Source organism: Siphateles boraxobius, unplaced genomic scaffold (genome assembly GCF_051911475.1).
Source record: "Siphateles boraxobius isolate OS27281-9 unplaced genomic scaffold, OSU_SipBor_1 97, whole genome shotgun sequence".
Classification (NCBI taxonomy): Eukaryota; Metazoa; Chordata; class Actinopteri; order Cypriniformes; family Leuciscidae; genus Siphateles; species Siphateles boraxobius.
Genome location: NW_027509227.1, coordinates 2,318,668 through 2,333,731, shown reverse-complemented (window position 1 = coordinate 2,333,731; position 15,064 = coordinate 2,318,668). Strand labels below are relative to the sequence as shown.

General features: G+C 48.2%; 1 protein-coding gene across 4 annotated transcripts in view; it reads left to right on the top strand.

The window, feature by feature from the left end:
- The window catches only part of dnajc13 (DnaJ heat shock protein family (Hsp40) member C13), a 143,603-nt gene that overhangs the window by 44,689 nt on the left and 83,850 nt on the right, over positions 1-15,064 (top strand). For all 4 annotated transcript variants that reach the window (XM_077225019.1, XM_077225018.1, XM_077225017.1 and 1 more), the window contains exons 9-12: positions 11,853-11,944; positions 12,030-12,196; positions 12,949-13,028; positions 13,125-13,294. In XM_077225019.1, the coding sequence (XP_077081134.1) occupies positions 11,853-11,944; positions 12,030-12,196; positions 12,949-13,028; positions 13,125-13,294 (509 nt within the window). The remainder of the gene's footprint in view (positions 1-11,852; positions 11,945-12,029; positions 12,197-12,948; positions 13,029-13,124; positions 13,295-15,064) is intronic.

Sequence of the window (15,064 nt, the reverse complement as noted above, 5' to 3'; positions counted from 1 at the left end):
AAGAGTCGGTCAGTAAGTCCCGTTGAAGAGTCGGTCAGTAAGTCCCGTTGAAGAGTCGGTCAGTAAGTCCCGTTGAAGAGTCGGTCAGTAAGTCCCGTTGAAGAGTCGGTCAGTAAGTCCCGTTGAAGAGTCGGTCAGTAAGTCCCGTTGAAGAGTCGGTCAGTAAGTCCCGTTGAAAGTCCCGTTGAAGAGTCGGTCAGTAAGTCCCGTTGAAGGGTCGGTCAGTAAGTCCCGTTGAAGGGTCGGTCAGTAAGTCCCGTTGAAGGGTCGGTCAGTAAGTCCCGTTGAAGGGTCGGTCAGTAAGTTCCGTTGAAGCGTCGGTCAGTAAGTCCCGTTAAAGGGTCGGTCAGTAAGTCCCAATGAAGGGTCGGTCAGTAAGTCCCAATGAAGGGTCGGTCAGTAAGTCCCGTTGAAGGGTCGGTCAGTAAGTCCCGTTGAAGGGTCGGTCAGTAAGTCCCGTTGAAGGGTCGGTCAGTAAGTCCCGTGAAGGGTCGGTCAGTAAGTCCCGTTGAAGAGTCACTCAGTAAGTCCCGTTGAAGGGTCAGTCAGTAAGTCCCGTTGAAGGTCAGTCAGTAAGTCCCGTTGAAGGGTCAGTCAGTAAGTCCCGTTGAAGAGTCAGTCAGTAAGTCCCGTTGAAGAGTCAGTAAGTCCCATTGAAAGTGCCGTTGAAGAGTCAGTCAGTAAGTCCCGTTGAAAAGTCACAAAGTAAGTCCCTTTGAAGGGTCAGTCAGTATGTCCCTTTGAAGGGTCAGTCAGTAAGTCCCGTTGAAGGGTCAGTCAGTAAGTCCCGTTGAAGGGTCAGTCAGTAAGTCCCGTTGAAGGGTCAGTCAGTAAGTCCCGTTGAAGGGTCAGTCAGTAAGTCCCGTTGAAGAGTCAGTCAGTAAGTCCAGTTGAAGAGTCAGTCAGTAAGTCCCGTTGAAGAGTCGGTCAGTAAGTCCCGTTGAAGGGTCGGTCAGTAAGTCCCGTTGAAGGGTCGGTCAGTAAGTCCCGTTGAAGGGTCGGTCAGTAAGTCCCGTTGAAGGGTCGGTCAGTAAGTTCCGTTGAAGCGTCGGTCAGTAAGTCCCGTTAAAGGGTCGGTCAGTAAGTCCCAATGAAGGGTCGGTTATTAAGTCCCAATGAAGGATCGGTCAGTAAGTCCCGTTGAAGGGTCGGTCAGTAAGTCCCGTTGAAGGGTCGGTCAGTAAGTCCCGTTGAAGGGTCGGTCAGTAAGTCCCGTTGAAGGGTCGGTCAGTAAGTCCCGTGAAGGGTCGGTCAGTAAGTCCCGTTGAAGAGTCACTCCGTAAGTCCCGTTGAAGGTCAGTCAGTAAGTCCCGTTGAAGAGTCAGTCAGTAAGTCCCGTTGAAGAGTCAGTAAGTCCCATTGAAAGTGCCGTTGAAGAGTCAGTCAGTAAGTCCCGTTGAAAAGTCACAAAGTAAGTCCCTTTGAAGGGTCAGTCAGTATGTCCCTTTGAAGGGTCAGTCAGTAAGTCCCGTTGAAGGGTCAGTCAGTAAGTCCCGTTGAAGGGTCAGTCAGTAAGTCCCGTTGAAGGGTCAGTCAGTAAGTCCCGTTGAAGAGTCAGTCAGTAAGTCCCGTTGAAGAGTCAGTCAGTAAGTCCCGTTGAAGAGTCAGTCAGTAAGTCCCGTTGAAGAGTCAGTAAGTCCCATTGAAAGTGCCGTTGAAGAGTCAGTCAGTAAGTCCCGTTGAAAAGTCACAAAGTAAGTCCCTTTGAAGGGTCAGTCAGTAAGTCCCTTTGAAGGGTCAGTCAGTAAGTCCCGTTGAAGGGTCAGTCAGTAAGTCCCGTTGAAGAGTCAGCCAGTAAGTCCCTTTGAAGAGTCAGCCAGTAAGTCCCTTTGAAGGGTCGGTCAGTAAGTCCCGTTTGAAGAGTCGGTCAGTAAGTCCCGTTGAAGAGTCAGCCAGTAAGTCCCTTTGAAGAGTCGGCCAGTAAGTCCCTTTGAAGGGTCGGTCAGTAAGTCCCGTTGAAGAGTCGGTGAGTAAGTCCCGTTGAAGAGTCACTCCGTAAGTCCCATTGAAGAGTCACTCCGTAAGTCCCGTTGAAGAGTCACTCCGTAAGTCCCGTTGAAGAGTCACTCCGTAAGTCCCGTTGAAGAGTCAGTCAGTAAGTCCCGTTGAAGGGTCAGTCAGTAAGTCCCGTTGAAGGGTCAGTCAGTAAGTCCCATTGAAGGGTCAGTCAGTAAGTCCCGTTGAAGGGTCAGTCAGTAAGTCCCGTTGAAGAGTCAGTCAGTAAGTGCCGTTGAAGAGTCAGTCAGTAAGTCCCGTTGAAAGTCCCGTCGAAGAGTCAGTCAGTAAGTCCCGTTGAAAAGTCAGTCAGTAAGTCCCGTTGAAGAGTCAGTCAGTAAGTCCCGTTGAAGAGTCAGTAAGTCCCATTGAAAGTGCCGTTGAAGAGTCAGTCAGTAAGTCCCGTTGAAAAGTCACAAAGTAAGTCCCTTTGAAGGGTCAGTCAGTATGTCCCTTTGAAGGGTCAGTCAGTAAGTCCCGTTGAAGGGTCAGTCAGTAAGTCCCGTTGAAGGGTCAGTCAGTAAGTCCCGTTGAAGGGTCAGTCAGTAAGTCCCGTTGAAGGGTCAGTCAGTAAGTCCCGTTGAAGAGTCAGTCAGTAAGTACCGTTGAAGAGTCAGTAAGTCCCATTGAAAGTGCCGTTGAAGAGTCAGTCAGTAAGTCCCGTTGAAAAGTCACAAATTAAGTCCCTTTGAAGGGTCAGTCAGTAAGTCCCTTTGAAGGGTCAGTCAGTAAGTCCCGTTGAAGGGTCAGCCAGTAAGTCCCGTTGAAGAGTCAGCCAGTAAGTCCCTTTGAAGAGTCAGCCAGTAAGTCCCTTTGAAGGGTCGGTCAGTAAGTCCCGTTTGAAGAGTCGGTCAGTAAGTCCCGTTGAAGAGTCAGCCAGTAAGTCCCTTTGAAGAGTCGGCCAGTAAGTCCCTTTGAAGGGTCGGTCAGTAAGTCCCGTTGAAGAGTCACTCCGTAAGTCCCGTTGAAGAGTCACTCCGTAAGTCCCGTTGAAGAGTCACTCCGTAAGTCCCGTTGAAGAGTCACTCCGTAAGTCCCGTTGAAGAGTCAGTCAGTAAGTCCCGTTGAAGGGTCAGTCAGTAAGTCCCGTTGAAGGGTCAGTCAGTAAGTCCCGTTGAAGGGTCAGTCAGTAAGTCCCGTTGAAGGGTCAGTCAGTAAGTCTCGTTGAAGGGTCAGTCAGTAAGTCCCGTTGAAGAGTCAGTCAGTAAGTCCCGTTGAAGAGTCAGTCAGTAAGTCCCGTTGAAAGTCCCGTCGAAGAGTCAGTCAGTAAGTCCCGTTGAAAAGTCAGTCAGTAAGTCCCGTTGAAGAGTCAGTCAGTAAGTCCCGTTGAAGAGTCAGTCAGTAAGTCCCGTTGAAAGTCCCGTCGAAGAGTCAGTCAGTAAGTCCCGTTGAAGGGTCAGTCAGTAAGTCCCGTTGAAGGGTCAGTCAGTAAGTCCCTTTGAAGGGTCAGTCAGTAAGTCCCGTTGAAGGGTCAGTCAGCAAGTCCCGTTGAAGGGTCAGTCAGTAAGTCCCTTTGAAGGGTCAGTCAGTAAGTCCCGTTGAAGGGTCAGTCAGTAAATCCCGTTGAAGGGTGAGTCAGTAAGTCCCGTTGAAGGGTCAGTCAGTAAGTCCCGTTGAAGGGTCAGTCAGTCAGTAAGTCCCGTTGAAGGGTCAGTCAGTAAGTCCCGTTGAAGGGTCAGTCAGTAAGTCCCGTTGAAGGGTCAGTCAGTAAATCCCGTTGAAGGGTGAGTCAGTAAGTCCCGTTGAAGGGTCAGTCAGTAAGTCCCGTTGAAGGGTCAGTCAGTAAGTCCCGTTGAAGGGTCAGTCAGTAAGTCCCTTTGAAGGGTCAGTCAGTAAGTCCCTTTGAAGGGTCAGTCAGTAAGTCCCGTTGAAGGGTCAGTCAGTAAGTCCCGTTGAAGTCCCGTTGAAGGGTCAGTCAGTAAGTCCCTTTGAAGGGTCAGTCAATAAGTCCCGTTGAAGGGTCAGTCAGTAAGTCCCGTTGAAGGGTCAGTCAGTAAGTCCCGTTGAAGGGTCAGTCAGTAAGTCCCTTTGAAGGGTCAGTCAGTAAGTCCCGTTGAAGGGTCAGTCAGTAAGTCCCGTTGAAGGGTCAGTTGAAGGGTCAGTCAGTAAGTCCCGTTGAAGGGTCAGTCAGTAAGTCCCGTTGAAGGGTCAGTTGAAGGGTCGTTCAGTAAATCCCATTGAAGGGTGAGTCAGTAAGTCCCGTTGAAGTCCCGTTGAAGGGTCAGTCAGTAAGTCCCTTTGAAGGGTCAGTCAATAAGTCCCGTTGAAGGGTCAGTCAGTAAGTCCCGTTGAAGGGTCAGTCAGTAAGTCCCGTTGAAGGGTCAGTCAGTAAGTCCCTTTGAAGGGTCAGTCAGTAAGTCCCGTTGAAGGGTCAGTCAGTAAGTCCCGTTGAAGGGTCAGTCAGTAAGTCCCTTTGAAGGGTCAGTCAGTAAGTCCCGTTGAAGGGTCAGTCAGTAAGTCCCGTTGAAGGGTCAGTCAGTAAGTCCCTTTGAAGGGTCAGTCAGTAAGTCCCGTTGAAGGGTCAGTCAGTAAGTCCCGTTGAAGGGTCAGTCAGCAAGTCCCGTTGAAGGGTCAGTCAGTAAGTCCCTTTGAAGGGTCAGTCAGTAAGTCCCGTTGAAGGGTCAGTCAGTAAATCCCGTTGAAGGGTGAGTCAGTAAGTCCCGTTGAAGGGTCAGTCAGTAAGTCCCGTTGAAGGGTCAGTCAGTAAGTCCCGTTGAAGGGTCAGTCAGTAAGTCCCTTTGAAGGGTCAGTCAGTAAGTCCCGTTGAAGGGTCAGTCAGTAAGTCCCGTTGAAGGGTCAGTCAGTAAGTCCCGTTGAAGGGTCAGTCAGTATGACCCGTTGAAGGGTCAGTCAGTAAGTCCCGTTGAAGGGTCAGTCAGTAAGTCCCGTTGAAGGGTCAGTCAGTAAGTCCAGTTGAAGGGTCAGTCAGTAAGTCCCTTTGAAGGGTCAATCAGTAAGTCCCGTTGAAGGTCCCGCTGAAGGGTCAGTCAGTAAGTCCCTTTGAAGGGTCAGTCAGTAATTCCCGTTGAAGGGTCAGTCAGTAAGTCCCGTTGAAGGGTCCCGTTGAAGGGTCAGTCAGTAAATCCCATTGAAGGGTGAGTCAGTAAGTCCCGTTGAAGGGTCAGTCAGTAAGTCCCGTTGAAGGGTCCCGTTGAAGGGTCCCGTTGAAGGGTCAGTCAGTAAATCCCATTGAAGGGTGAGTCAGTAAGTCCCGTTGAAGGGTCCCGTTGAAGGGTCAGTCAGTAAATCCCATTGAAGGGTGAGTCAGTAAGTCCCGTTGAAGGGTCAGTCAGTAAGTCCCGTTGAAGGGTCAGTCAGTAAGTCCCGTTGAAGGGTCAGTCAGTAAGTCCCGTTGAAGGGTCAGTCAGTAAGTCCCGTTGAAGGGTCAGTCAGTAAGTCCCTTTGAAGGGTCAGTCAGTAAGTCCCGTTGAAGGGTCAGTCAGTAAGTCCCGTTGAAGGGTCAGTCAGTAAGTCCCGTTGAAGGGTCAGTCAGTAAGTCCCGTTGAAGGGTCAGTCAGTAAGTCCCGTTGAAGGGTCAGTCAGTAAGTCCCGTTGAAGGGTCAGTCAGTAAGTCCCGTTGAAGGGTCAGTCAGTAAGTCCCGTTGAAGGGTCAGTCAGTAAGTCCCGTTGAAGGGTCAGTCAGTAAATCCCATTGAAGGGTCAGTCAGTAAGTCCCGTTGAAGGGTCAGTCAGTAGGTCCCGTTGAAGGGTCAGTCAGTAAATCCCATTGAAGGGTGAGTCAGTAAGTCCCGTTGAAGGGTCAGTCAGTAAGTCCCGTTGAAGGGTCAGTCAGTAAGTCCCGTTGAAGGGTCAGTCAGTAAGTCCCGTTGAAGGGTCAGTCAGTAAGTCCCTTTGAAGGGTCAGTCAGTAAGTCCCGTTGAAGGGTCAGTCAGTAAGTCCCGTTGAAGGGTCAATCAGTAAGTCCCTTTGAAGGGTCAGTCAGTAAGTCCCGTTGAAGGCTCAGTCAGTAAGTCCCGTTGAAGGGTGAGTCAGTAAGTCCCGTTGAAGGGTGAGTCAGTAAGTCCCGTTGAAGGGTCAGTCAGTAAGTCCCGTTGAAGGGTCAGTCAGTAAGTCCCGTTGAAGGGTCAGTCAGTAAGTCCCGTTGAAGGGTCAGTCAGTAAGTCCCTTTGAAGGGTCAGTCAGTAAGTCCCGTTGAAGGCTCAGTCAGTAAGTCCCGTTGAAGGGTCAGTCAGTAAATCCCATTGAAGGGTGAGTCAGTAAGTCCCGTTGAAGGGTCAGTCAGTAAGTCCCGTTGAAGGGTCAGTCAGTAAGTCCCGTTGAAGGGTCAGTCAGTAAGTCCCTTTGAAGAGTCGGCCAGTAAGTCCCTTTGAAGGGTCGGTCAGTAAGTCCCGTTGAAGATTCACTCCGTAAGTCCCGTTGAAGAGTCACTCCGTAAGTCCCGTTGAAGAGTCACTCCGTAAGTCCCGTTGAAGAGTCACTCCGTAAGTCCCGTTGAAGAGTCAGTCAGTAAGTCCCGTTGAAGGGTCAGTCAGTAAGTCCCGTTGAAGGGTCAGTCAGTAAGTCCCGTTGAAGGGTCAGTCAGTAAGTCCCGTTGAAGAGTCAGTCAGTAAGTCCCGTTGAAGAGTCAGTCAGTAAGTCCCGTTGAAGAGTCAGTCAGTAAGTCCCGTTGAAGAGTCAGTCAGTAAGTCCCGTTGAAAGTCCCGTCGAAGAGTCAGTCAGTAAGTCCCGTCGAAAAGTCAGTCAGTAAGTCCCGTTGAAGAGTCAGTCAGTAAGTCCCGTTGAAGAGTCAGTCAGTAAGTCCCGTTGAAGGGTCAGTCAGTAAGTCCCGTTGAAGGGTCAGTCAGTAAGTCCCGTTGAAGGGTCAGTCAGTAAGTCCCTTTGAAGGGTCAGTCAGTAAGTCCCGTTGAAGGGTCAGTCAGTAAATCCCGTTGAAGGGTGAGTCAGTAAGTCCCGTTGAAGGGTCAGTCAGTAAGTCCCGTTGAAGGGTCAGTCAGTAAGTCCCGTTGAAGGGTCAGTCAGTAAGTCCCGTTGAAGGGTCAGTAAGTAAGTCCCGTTGAAGGGTCAGTCAGTAAGTCCCGTTGAAGGGTCAGTCAGTAAGTCCCGTTGAAGGGTCAGTCAGTAAATCCCGTTGAAGGGTGAGTCAGTAAGTCCCGTTGAAGGGTCAGTCAGTAAGTCCCGTTGAAGGGTCAGTCAGTAAGTCCCGTTGAAGGGTCAGTCAGTAAGTCCCGTTGAAGGGTCAGTCAGTAAGTCCCGTTGAAGGGTCAGTCAGTAAGTCCCTTTGAAGGGTCAGTCAGTAAGTCCTCTGAAGGGTCAGTCAGTAAGTCCCGTTGAAGGGTCAGTCAGTAAGTCCCGTTGAAGTCCCGTTGAAGGGTCAGTCAGTAAGTCCCTTTGAAGGGTCAGTCAATAAGTCCCGTTGAAGGGTCAGTCAGTAAGTCCCGTTGAAGGGTCAGTCAGTAAGTCCCGTTGAAGGGTCAGTCAGTAAGTCCCTTTGAAGGGTCAGTCAGTAAGTCCCGTTGAAGGGTCAGTCAGTAAGTCCCGTTGAAGGGTCAGTTGAAGGGTCAGTCAGTAAGTCCCGTTGAAGGGTCAGTCAGTAAGTCCCGTTGAAGGGTCAGTTGAAGGGTCGTTCAGTAAATCCCATTGAAGGGTGAGTCAGTAAGTCCCGTTGAAGGGTCAGTCAGTAAGTCCCGTTGAAGGGTCAGTCAGTAAGTCCCGTTGAAGGGTCAGTCTGTAAGTCCCGTTGAAGGGTCAGTCAGTAAGTCCCGTTGAAGGGTCAGTCAGTAAGTCCAGTTGAAGGGTCAGTCAGTAAGTCCCTTTGAAGGGTCAATCAATAAGTCCCGTTGAAGGTCCCGCTGAAGGGTCAGTCAGTAAGTCCCTTTGAAGGGTCAGTCAGTAATTCCCGTTGAAGGGTCAGTCAGTAAGTCCCGTTGAGGGGTCCCGTTGAAGGGTCAGTCAGTAAATCCCATTGAAGGGTGAGTCAGTAAGTCCCGTTGAAGGGTCAGTCAGTAAGTCCCGTTGAAGGGTCCCGTTGAAGGGTCAGTCAGTAAATCCCATTGAAGGGTGAGTCAGTAAGTCCCGTTGAAGGGTCCCGTTGAAGGGTCAGTCAGTAAATCCCATTGAAGGGTGAGTCAGTAAGTCCCGTTGAAGGGTCAGTCAGTAAGTCCCGTTGAAGGGTCAGTCAGTAAGTCCCGTTGAAGGGTCAGTCAGTAAGTCCCGTTGAAGGGTCAGTCAGTAAGTCCCTTTGAAGGGTCAGTCAGTAAGTCCCGTTGAAGGGTCAGTCAGTAAGTCCCGTTGAAGGGTCAGTCAGTAAGTCCCGTTGAAAGGTCAGTCAGTAAGTCCCGTTGAAGGGTCAGTCAGTAAGTCCCGTTGAAGGGTCAGTCAGTAAGTCCCGTTGAAGGGTCAGTCAGTAAGTCCCGTTGAAGGGTCAGTCAGTAAGTCCCGTTGAAGGGTCAGTCAGTAAATCCCATTGAAGGGTCAGTCAGTAAGTCCCGTTGAAGGGTCAGTCAGTAAGTCCCGTTGAAGGGTCAGTCAGTAAGTCCCGTTGAAGGGTCAGTCAGTAAATCCCATTGAAGGGTGAGTCAGTAAGTCCCGTTGAAGGGTCAGTCAGTAAGTCCCGTTGAAGGGTCAGTCAGTAAGTCCCGTTGAAGGGTCAGTCAGTAACTCCCGTTGAAGGGTCACTCAGTAAGTCCCTTTGAAGGGTCAGTCAGTAAGTCCCGTTGAAGGGTCAGTCAGTAAGTCCCGTTGAAGGGTCAATCAGTAAGTCCCTTTGAAGGGTCAGTCAGTAAGTCCCGTTGAAGGCTCAGTCAGTAAGTCCCGTTGAAGGGTGAGTCAGTAAGTCCCGTTGAAGGGTGAGTCAGTAAGTCCCGTTGAAGGGTGAGTCAGTAAGTCCCGTTGAAGGGTCAGTCAGTAAGTCCCGTTGAAGGGTCAGTCAGTAAGTCCCGTTGAAGGGTCAGTCAGTAAGTCCCGTTGAAGGGTCAGTCAGTAAGTCCCGTTGAAGGGTCAGTCAGTAAATCCCATTGAAGGGTCAGTCAGTAAGTCCCGTTGAAGGGTCAGTCAGTAAGTCCCGTTGAAGGGTCAGTCAGTAAGTCCCGTTGAAGGGTCAGTCAGTAAATCCCATTGAAGGGTGAGTCAGTAAGTCCCGTTGAAGGGTCAGTCAGTAAGTCCCGTTGAAGGGTCAGTCAGTAAGTCCCGTTGAAGGGTCAGTCAGTAACTCCCGTTGAAGGGTCAGTCAGTAAGTCCCTTTGAAGGGTCAGTCAGTAAGTCCCGTTGAAGGGTCAGTCAGTAAGTCCCGTTGAAGGGTCAATCAGTAAGTCCCTTTGAAGGGTCAGTCAGTAAGTCCCGTTGAAGGCTCAGTCAGTAAGTCCCGTTGAAGGGTGAGTCAGTAAGTCCCGTTGAAGGGTGAGTCAGTAAGTCCCGTTGAAGGGTGAGTCAGTAAGTCCCGTTGAAGGGTCAGTCAATAAGTCCCGTTGAAGGGTCAGTCAGTAAGTCCCGTTGAAGGGTCAGTCAGTAAGTCCCGTTGAAGGGTCAGTCAGTAAGTCCCTTTGAAGGGTCAGTCAGTAAGTCCCTTTGAAGGGTCAGTCAGTAAGTCCCGTTGAAGGGTCAGTCAGTAAGTCCCGTTGAAGGGTCAGTCAGTAAGTCCCGTTGAAGGGTCAGTCAGTAAGTCCCGTTGAAGGGTCAGTCAGTAAGTCCCATTGAAGGGTCAGTCAGTAAGTCCCGTTGAAGGGTCAGTCAGTAAGTCCCGTTGAAGGGTCAGTCAGTAAGTCCCGTTGAAGGGTCAGTCAGTAAGTCCCGTTGAAGGGTCAGTCAGTAAGTCCCGTTGAAGGGTCAGTCAGTAAGTCCCGTTGAAGGGTCAGTCAGTAAGTCCCGTTGAAGGGTCAGTCAGTAAGTCCCGTTGAAGGGTCAGTCAGTAAGTCCCGTTGAAGGCTCAGTCAGTAAATCCCATTGAAGGGTCAGTCAGTAAATCCCATTGAAGGGTGAGTCAGTAAGTCCCGTTGAAGGGTCAGTCAGTAAGTCCCGTTGAAGGGTCAGTCAGTAAGTCCCGTTGAAGGGTCAGTCAGTAAGTCCCGTTGAAGGGTCAGTCAGTAAGTCCCGTTGAAGGGTCAGTCAGTAAGTCCCTTTGAAGGGTCAGTCAGTAAGTCCCGTTGAAGGGTCAGTCAGTAAGTCCCGTTGAAGGGTCAGTCAGTAAGTCCCGTGGTCAGTCAGTAAGTCCCGTTGAAGGGTCAGTCAGTAAGTCCCGTTGAAGGGTCAGTCAGTAAGTCCCTTTGAAGGGTCAGTCAGTAAGTCCCGTTGAAGGGTCAGTCAGTAAGTCCCGTTGAAGGGTCAGTCAGTAAATCCCATTGAAGGGTGAGTCAGTAAGTCCCGTTGAAGGGTCAGTCAGTAAGTCCCGTTGAAGGGTCAGTCAGTAAGTCCCGTTGAAGGGTCAGTCAGTAAGTCCCGTTGAAGGGTCAGTCAGTAAGTCCCGTTGAAGGGTCAGTCAGTAAGTCCCGTTGAAGGGTCAGTCAGTAAGTCCCTTTGAAGGGTAAGAAGGGTATTGAAGGCTTATTACATATTTAAAGATTGAAAGGGAGAAAACAGGACAGAGTAACTCTGCGGATATCGCTCATATAATTTTTTGACGACGTAGTTAAGACGGGAGGCGTGTGTTGCTTAGGCGGCCGCTTTAGTTACAAAGTGCTGTTGGAAACCCTGGCTTATCACTTGAAACATGTAAGTAGTAGCAACTTTACAATTTAATCTCAACCTAGACAAATATGCGCTATTATTGGGGCATATTCAAGTGTTTGTGTGGAGAGAGCTCTTTACTGCATGACATACAGGCGTTGCACACATCACTGCATTTAACTTAAAATACTCTGTCATTCTCGGTCATACAAATAAGAGTAATGCAAACTGTAAAGGGTCTACTATTATTTCTGTAAACTCAAAATAACAAAAAAATGTTGTTTCTGTAAAATAATGAAAGCAAACAGGAAGCGTTTTCTGCCGTCTCTGTCTCAGTCAGAACTGGAGCGTGTCTCATAAATGAACCGAAACTTAGTGATACTTCACAGACATGAGAAATATATCTATAGAAAGCTTGAAATGTCTGCATTTGAATGAACAGGTTTGAATGGAAAATAAATATTCTCAGATTATGTAATCCGTATGAAATGTGCATATAGACGGAGATGACGAGTCAGCATCGTGACTTAATCTCTGCAGCCAGAAACAGAAAACATTACCAATAAATTATTAAAATGTTTAAACAGTCTATTTCAGTTTTTTTCACGATACACTCATAATAATTACATTTGCTGGTGCGCCGTGGCTTGTTATTGCGTGCGTTTGAGCGCTGATTAGGCTATACGTGTTTTATATAGGCAATTAAAGGCGCATTATTATGATATATGGCTTGTTAATATAAGCACACGTTTAGTCGCCTACTTGTCGACCAGAGAAATCTGTAGTCTAGGGGAGCCCTACATAATAGAAATAATAATTTATATTTATAGAAATTTTGGCAACAAATCTAAAGTAAAGTTCTGTTAGTTAACATGAATGGACAATGCCAAACACTTCTACAGCATTTATTAATTTTATTTAATGTTAATTTTAGCATTTACTAATACATTATTCAAACCAGTAGTTGTATCTAATAATATTATTGAACAGACCTGAGCTGACATGAACGAACAATGTACAGCTGGATTTTTACTGCAACAAATGTTGCTTATTGTCAGTTTTTATTTTTTTATTTAACCTTTATTTAACCAGCAGAGAACCTCAGAACCTTCACTTTCTTGTCAAGTGTATTTATATTGAAACCAGAATGTGTTGACATAGAGTGTGTTTGTGTATTTGTGCGTTTGTGTGCTTGTGTGTTTGTGTGTTTGTGTGTTTGTTTGTGTGTTTGTGTGCAGGTCTTTGCTCTGATCTGTGATGCGGAGAATCCTCAGGTCTTCAGCATGGAGTTCATCCGTGGTCAGATCCGGAAGTACTGCTCCACTGACAGGTGTGTGTGTGAGTCTGTTGTGTGTGTGTGTGTGCAGGGACTCTGCTCTCCCGATGTCAGCGTGTGTGTGTGTGTGTGTGTGCAGGGACTCTCTGCTGGCGAGTCTGCTGGACAGCGTGCGGGCGTCTGGGAACAGGGATGTGTGTGTGAAGATGGCGAGCTCGCGTCGGGGGCAGCGCTGGGGTCTGATCAGCACTCCGGTGGACGAGGAGGTGGAGAGTCTTCACCTCAGATTCCTCGCCGCACCGCCCAGTACGACACGCACACACACTCATCGCTCAGTGTCTAAAAAACAGTGTTTTACAAGATCTGAAGAGAATTTTGCCTTGTGATTTAGTGCAGCAACACAAACCTCATGCTGTCATCGGCTTTAGTGTTTTTCCTGTTAATAGCAGGAGGGCTTGAGCATTGATATTTATCTTCTAACTGTTAATGTGTGTGTGCAGGTATTCAGAATTTGTGTACTATACTCATAGTCGTTTAAACGTTTGAGGTCAGTATCAGTAAGAGGGTTGTTTAAATAAAGAAATTAATACTTCAATACAGCAAAGACTTGCCAGTAAAGACATTTATAATGTCACAAAGATTCTGTTTCAAATAAATGCTGTTCTTTTGAACTTTCTTTTCATTTAAAGAATCCCGTTTCCACAGAAATATGAAGCAGCACGACTGTTTTCAACATTGATAAATATCATAAATGTTTCTTGATCATCAAATTATCATATTATACTGATTTCTGAAGGATCATGTGACACTAAAGACTGGAGTAATGATGCTGAAAATTTAGCTTTGATCACAGGAATAAATTTACAACAGTGAAACAGTTATTTTAAAAACAGTTATTTTTAGTGTATTTTTTATCAAATAAACGCAGCCTTGGTGACAGAAGAGACTCTTTCAGAAACATTACCAACACCAAAAGCGGCAGATATGATAAAAATAATTACAGTCACAGTTAGCTAAAAATGTATATAATTACAAATGTTTTTTGTTCTTTATTCTAGATGGCAATTTTGCGGATGCCGTGTTCAGATTCAACGCCAACATCTCGTACAGTGGTGTGTTGCACGCCGTCACTCAGGACGTGAGTGTGTTCCCACGGCTCTCTCTCTGTGTGTGTGTGTGTGTGTGTGTTCACTGGGTTTCAGTGTGACCCGTCCTTCTGCTCTGTGTGTTATAGGGTCTTTTCTCAGAGAATAAAGAGAAGCTGATCAGCAATGCGGTGCTGGCTCTGCTGTCTCAGGACGTGGATCTGCCCGGGCCGAACGTGGAGCTGGAGGCTCAGTTTCAGGCCATCAGGAGGCTCGTGGCGTCCAAAGCCGGTTTCCAGGCCTTCACACAGCTCCCAAAGTACGGCTCTTCCCACACCTCTGCTGCAGAGATGCACAAACACAAACTATCTGCATTCACACACCACATCAATCCGTTTATATCGCGTTTAAATGCTTGAGATTAATACAGTGTTGAGCCGAGACTGCGATACTCGTGTGTTTAGTCGGATCGACTCCTGCTTGATTATTCACCGTGTCCTCTCGGTTCACACTCACATTGCCCTTCTCTGTATCTGCACAATTTTGTCTGGGTTGTAATGAAACCCCTCTGTTGTCCTAAGGTCTGGTCCCATGGGTGGACTCGAACCTGCAATGTAAATATTATCCATATATCTCAGTGTACCCTTTCTTTCTCTCATCCATCCATCTGTCTCTCCATCGGCCTTCCTATCTGAAACCATTTTAAGGAAATCATCATTTGTCTTGCTGTTTTACATTTCCCCTTTTTTAAACGCTTTACACCTGCTTTCTCTTTCTCTCAACTGTCATAAAACTGTCATAAATCATTTTCTTGTGTTTCTCTGGGTCACTGAGATGTATGAATCGACTAGTTGTATTCCTGTCCTCTATTTATACATCTACAATTCATTCAGTATTTGTTTAGAACCATGCAAATATTGAATGGACAACCAGAAATATCTATCTATCCATCTATCCATCTATCCATCTATCCATCTATCTATCTATCTATCTATCTATCTATCTATCTATCTATCTATCTATCTATCTCTCTCTCTCTCTCTGCATTATATTGCCAAAAGTATTGGGACACCCCTCGAAATCATTGAATTCAGGGGTTCCAATCATGGCCACAGTTGTATAAATCAAGCACTTGGCATGCAGACGCTCTTAGACACATCTGTGAAAGAATGGGTCGCTCTCAAGAGCTCAGTGAACTTAAGCGTGGTACCGTGATCGGTTGTCACCTGTGCAATAAGTCCATTCGTGAAGTTTCCACACCACTAAATATTCCACAGTCAACTGTTAGTGGTATAATAACAAAGTGGAAGCAATTGGAAACCACAGTAATTCAGTGGTAGGCCATGTAAATCCTAGAGCGGGTCAGCACATCCCGAGGCTCACAGAGTCAACAGCTACAGACCACCACACTTCTGTGTCCTTCAGATTAGCTCAAGACCAGTGCATAGAGCTTCATGGTGTAAAGCGTGGGGTGCAATGGTGTAAAGCCCGGGATGCAGTGGATTAAAGCGTGGGATGCAGTGGTGTAAAGTGTGGGATGCAGTGATGTTAAAGCATGTGGGATGCAGTTGTGTAAAGCGTGGGATCCAGTGGCGTAAAGCGTGGGAGGCAGTGGCGTAAAGCGTGGGATGCAGTGGCGTAAAGCGTGGGATGCAATAGCGTAAAGCGTGGGATGCAGTGGCGTAAAGCGTGGGATGCAGTGGCGTAAAGCATGGGATGCAGTGGCGTAAAGCGTGGGATGCAGTGGCGTAAAGCGTGGGAAGCAGTGGCGTGAAGCGTGGGGTGCAGTGGAGTAATGCGTGGGATGCAGTGGCGTGGAGCGTGGGATGCAGCGGCGTGAAGCGTGGGATGCAGTGGTGTTAAAGCGTGTGGGATGCAGTGGCGTAAAGCGTGGGATGCAGTGGCGTAAAGCGTGGGAGGCAGTGGCGTAAAGCGTGGGATGCAGTGGAGTAAAGCGTGGGAAGCAGTGGCGTGAAGCGTGGGGTGCAGTGGAGTAATGCGTGGGATTCAGTGGCGTGGAGCGTGGGATGCAGTGGCGTGAAGCGTGGGATGCAGTGGTGTTAAAGCGTGTGGGATGCAGTGGCGTAAA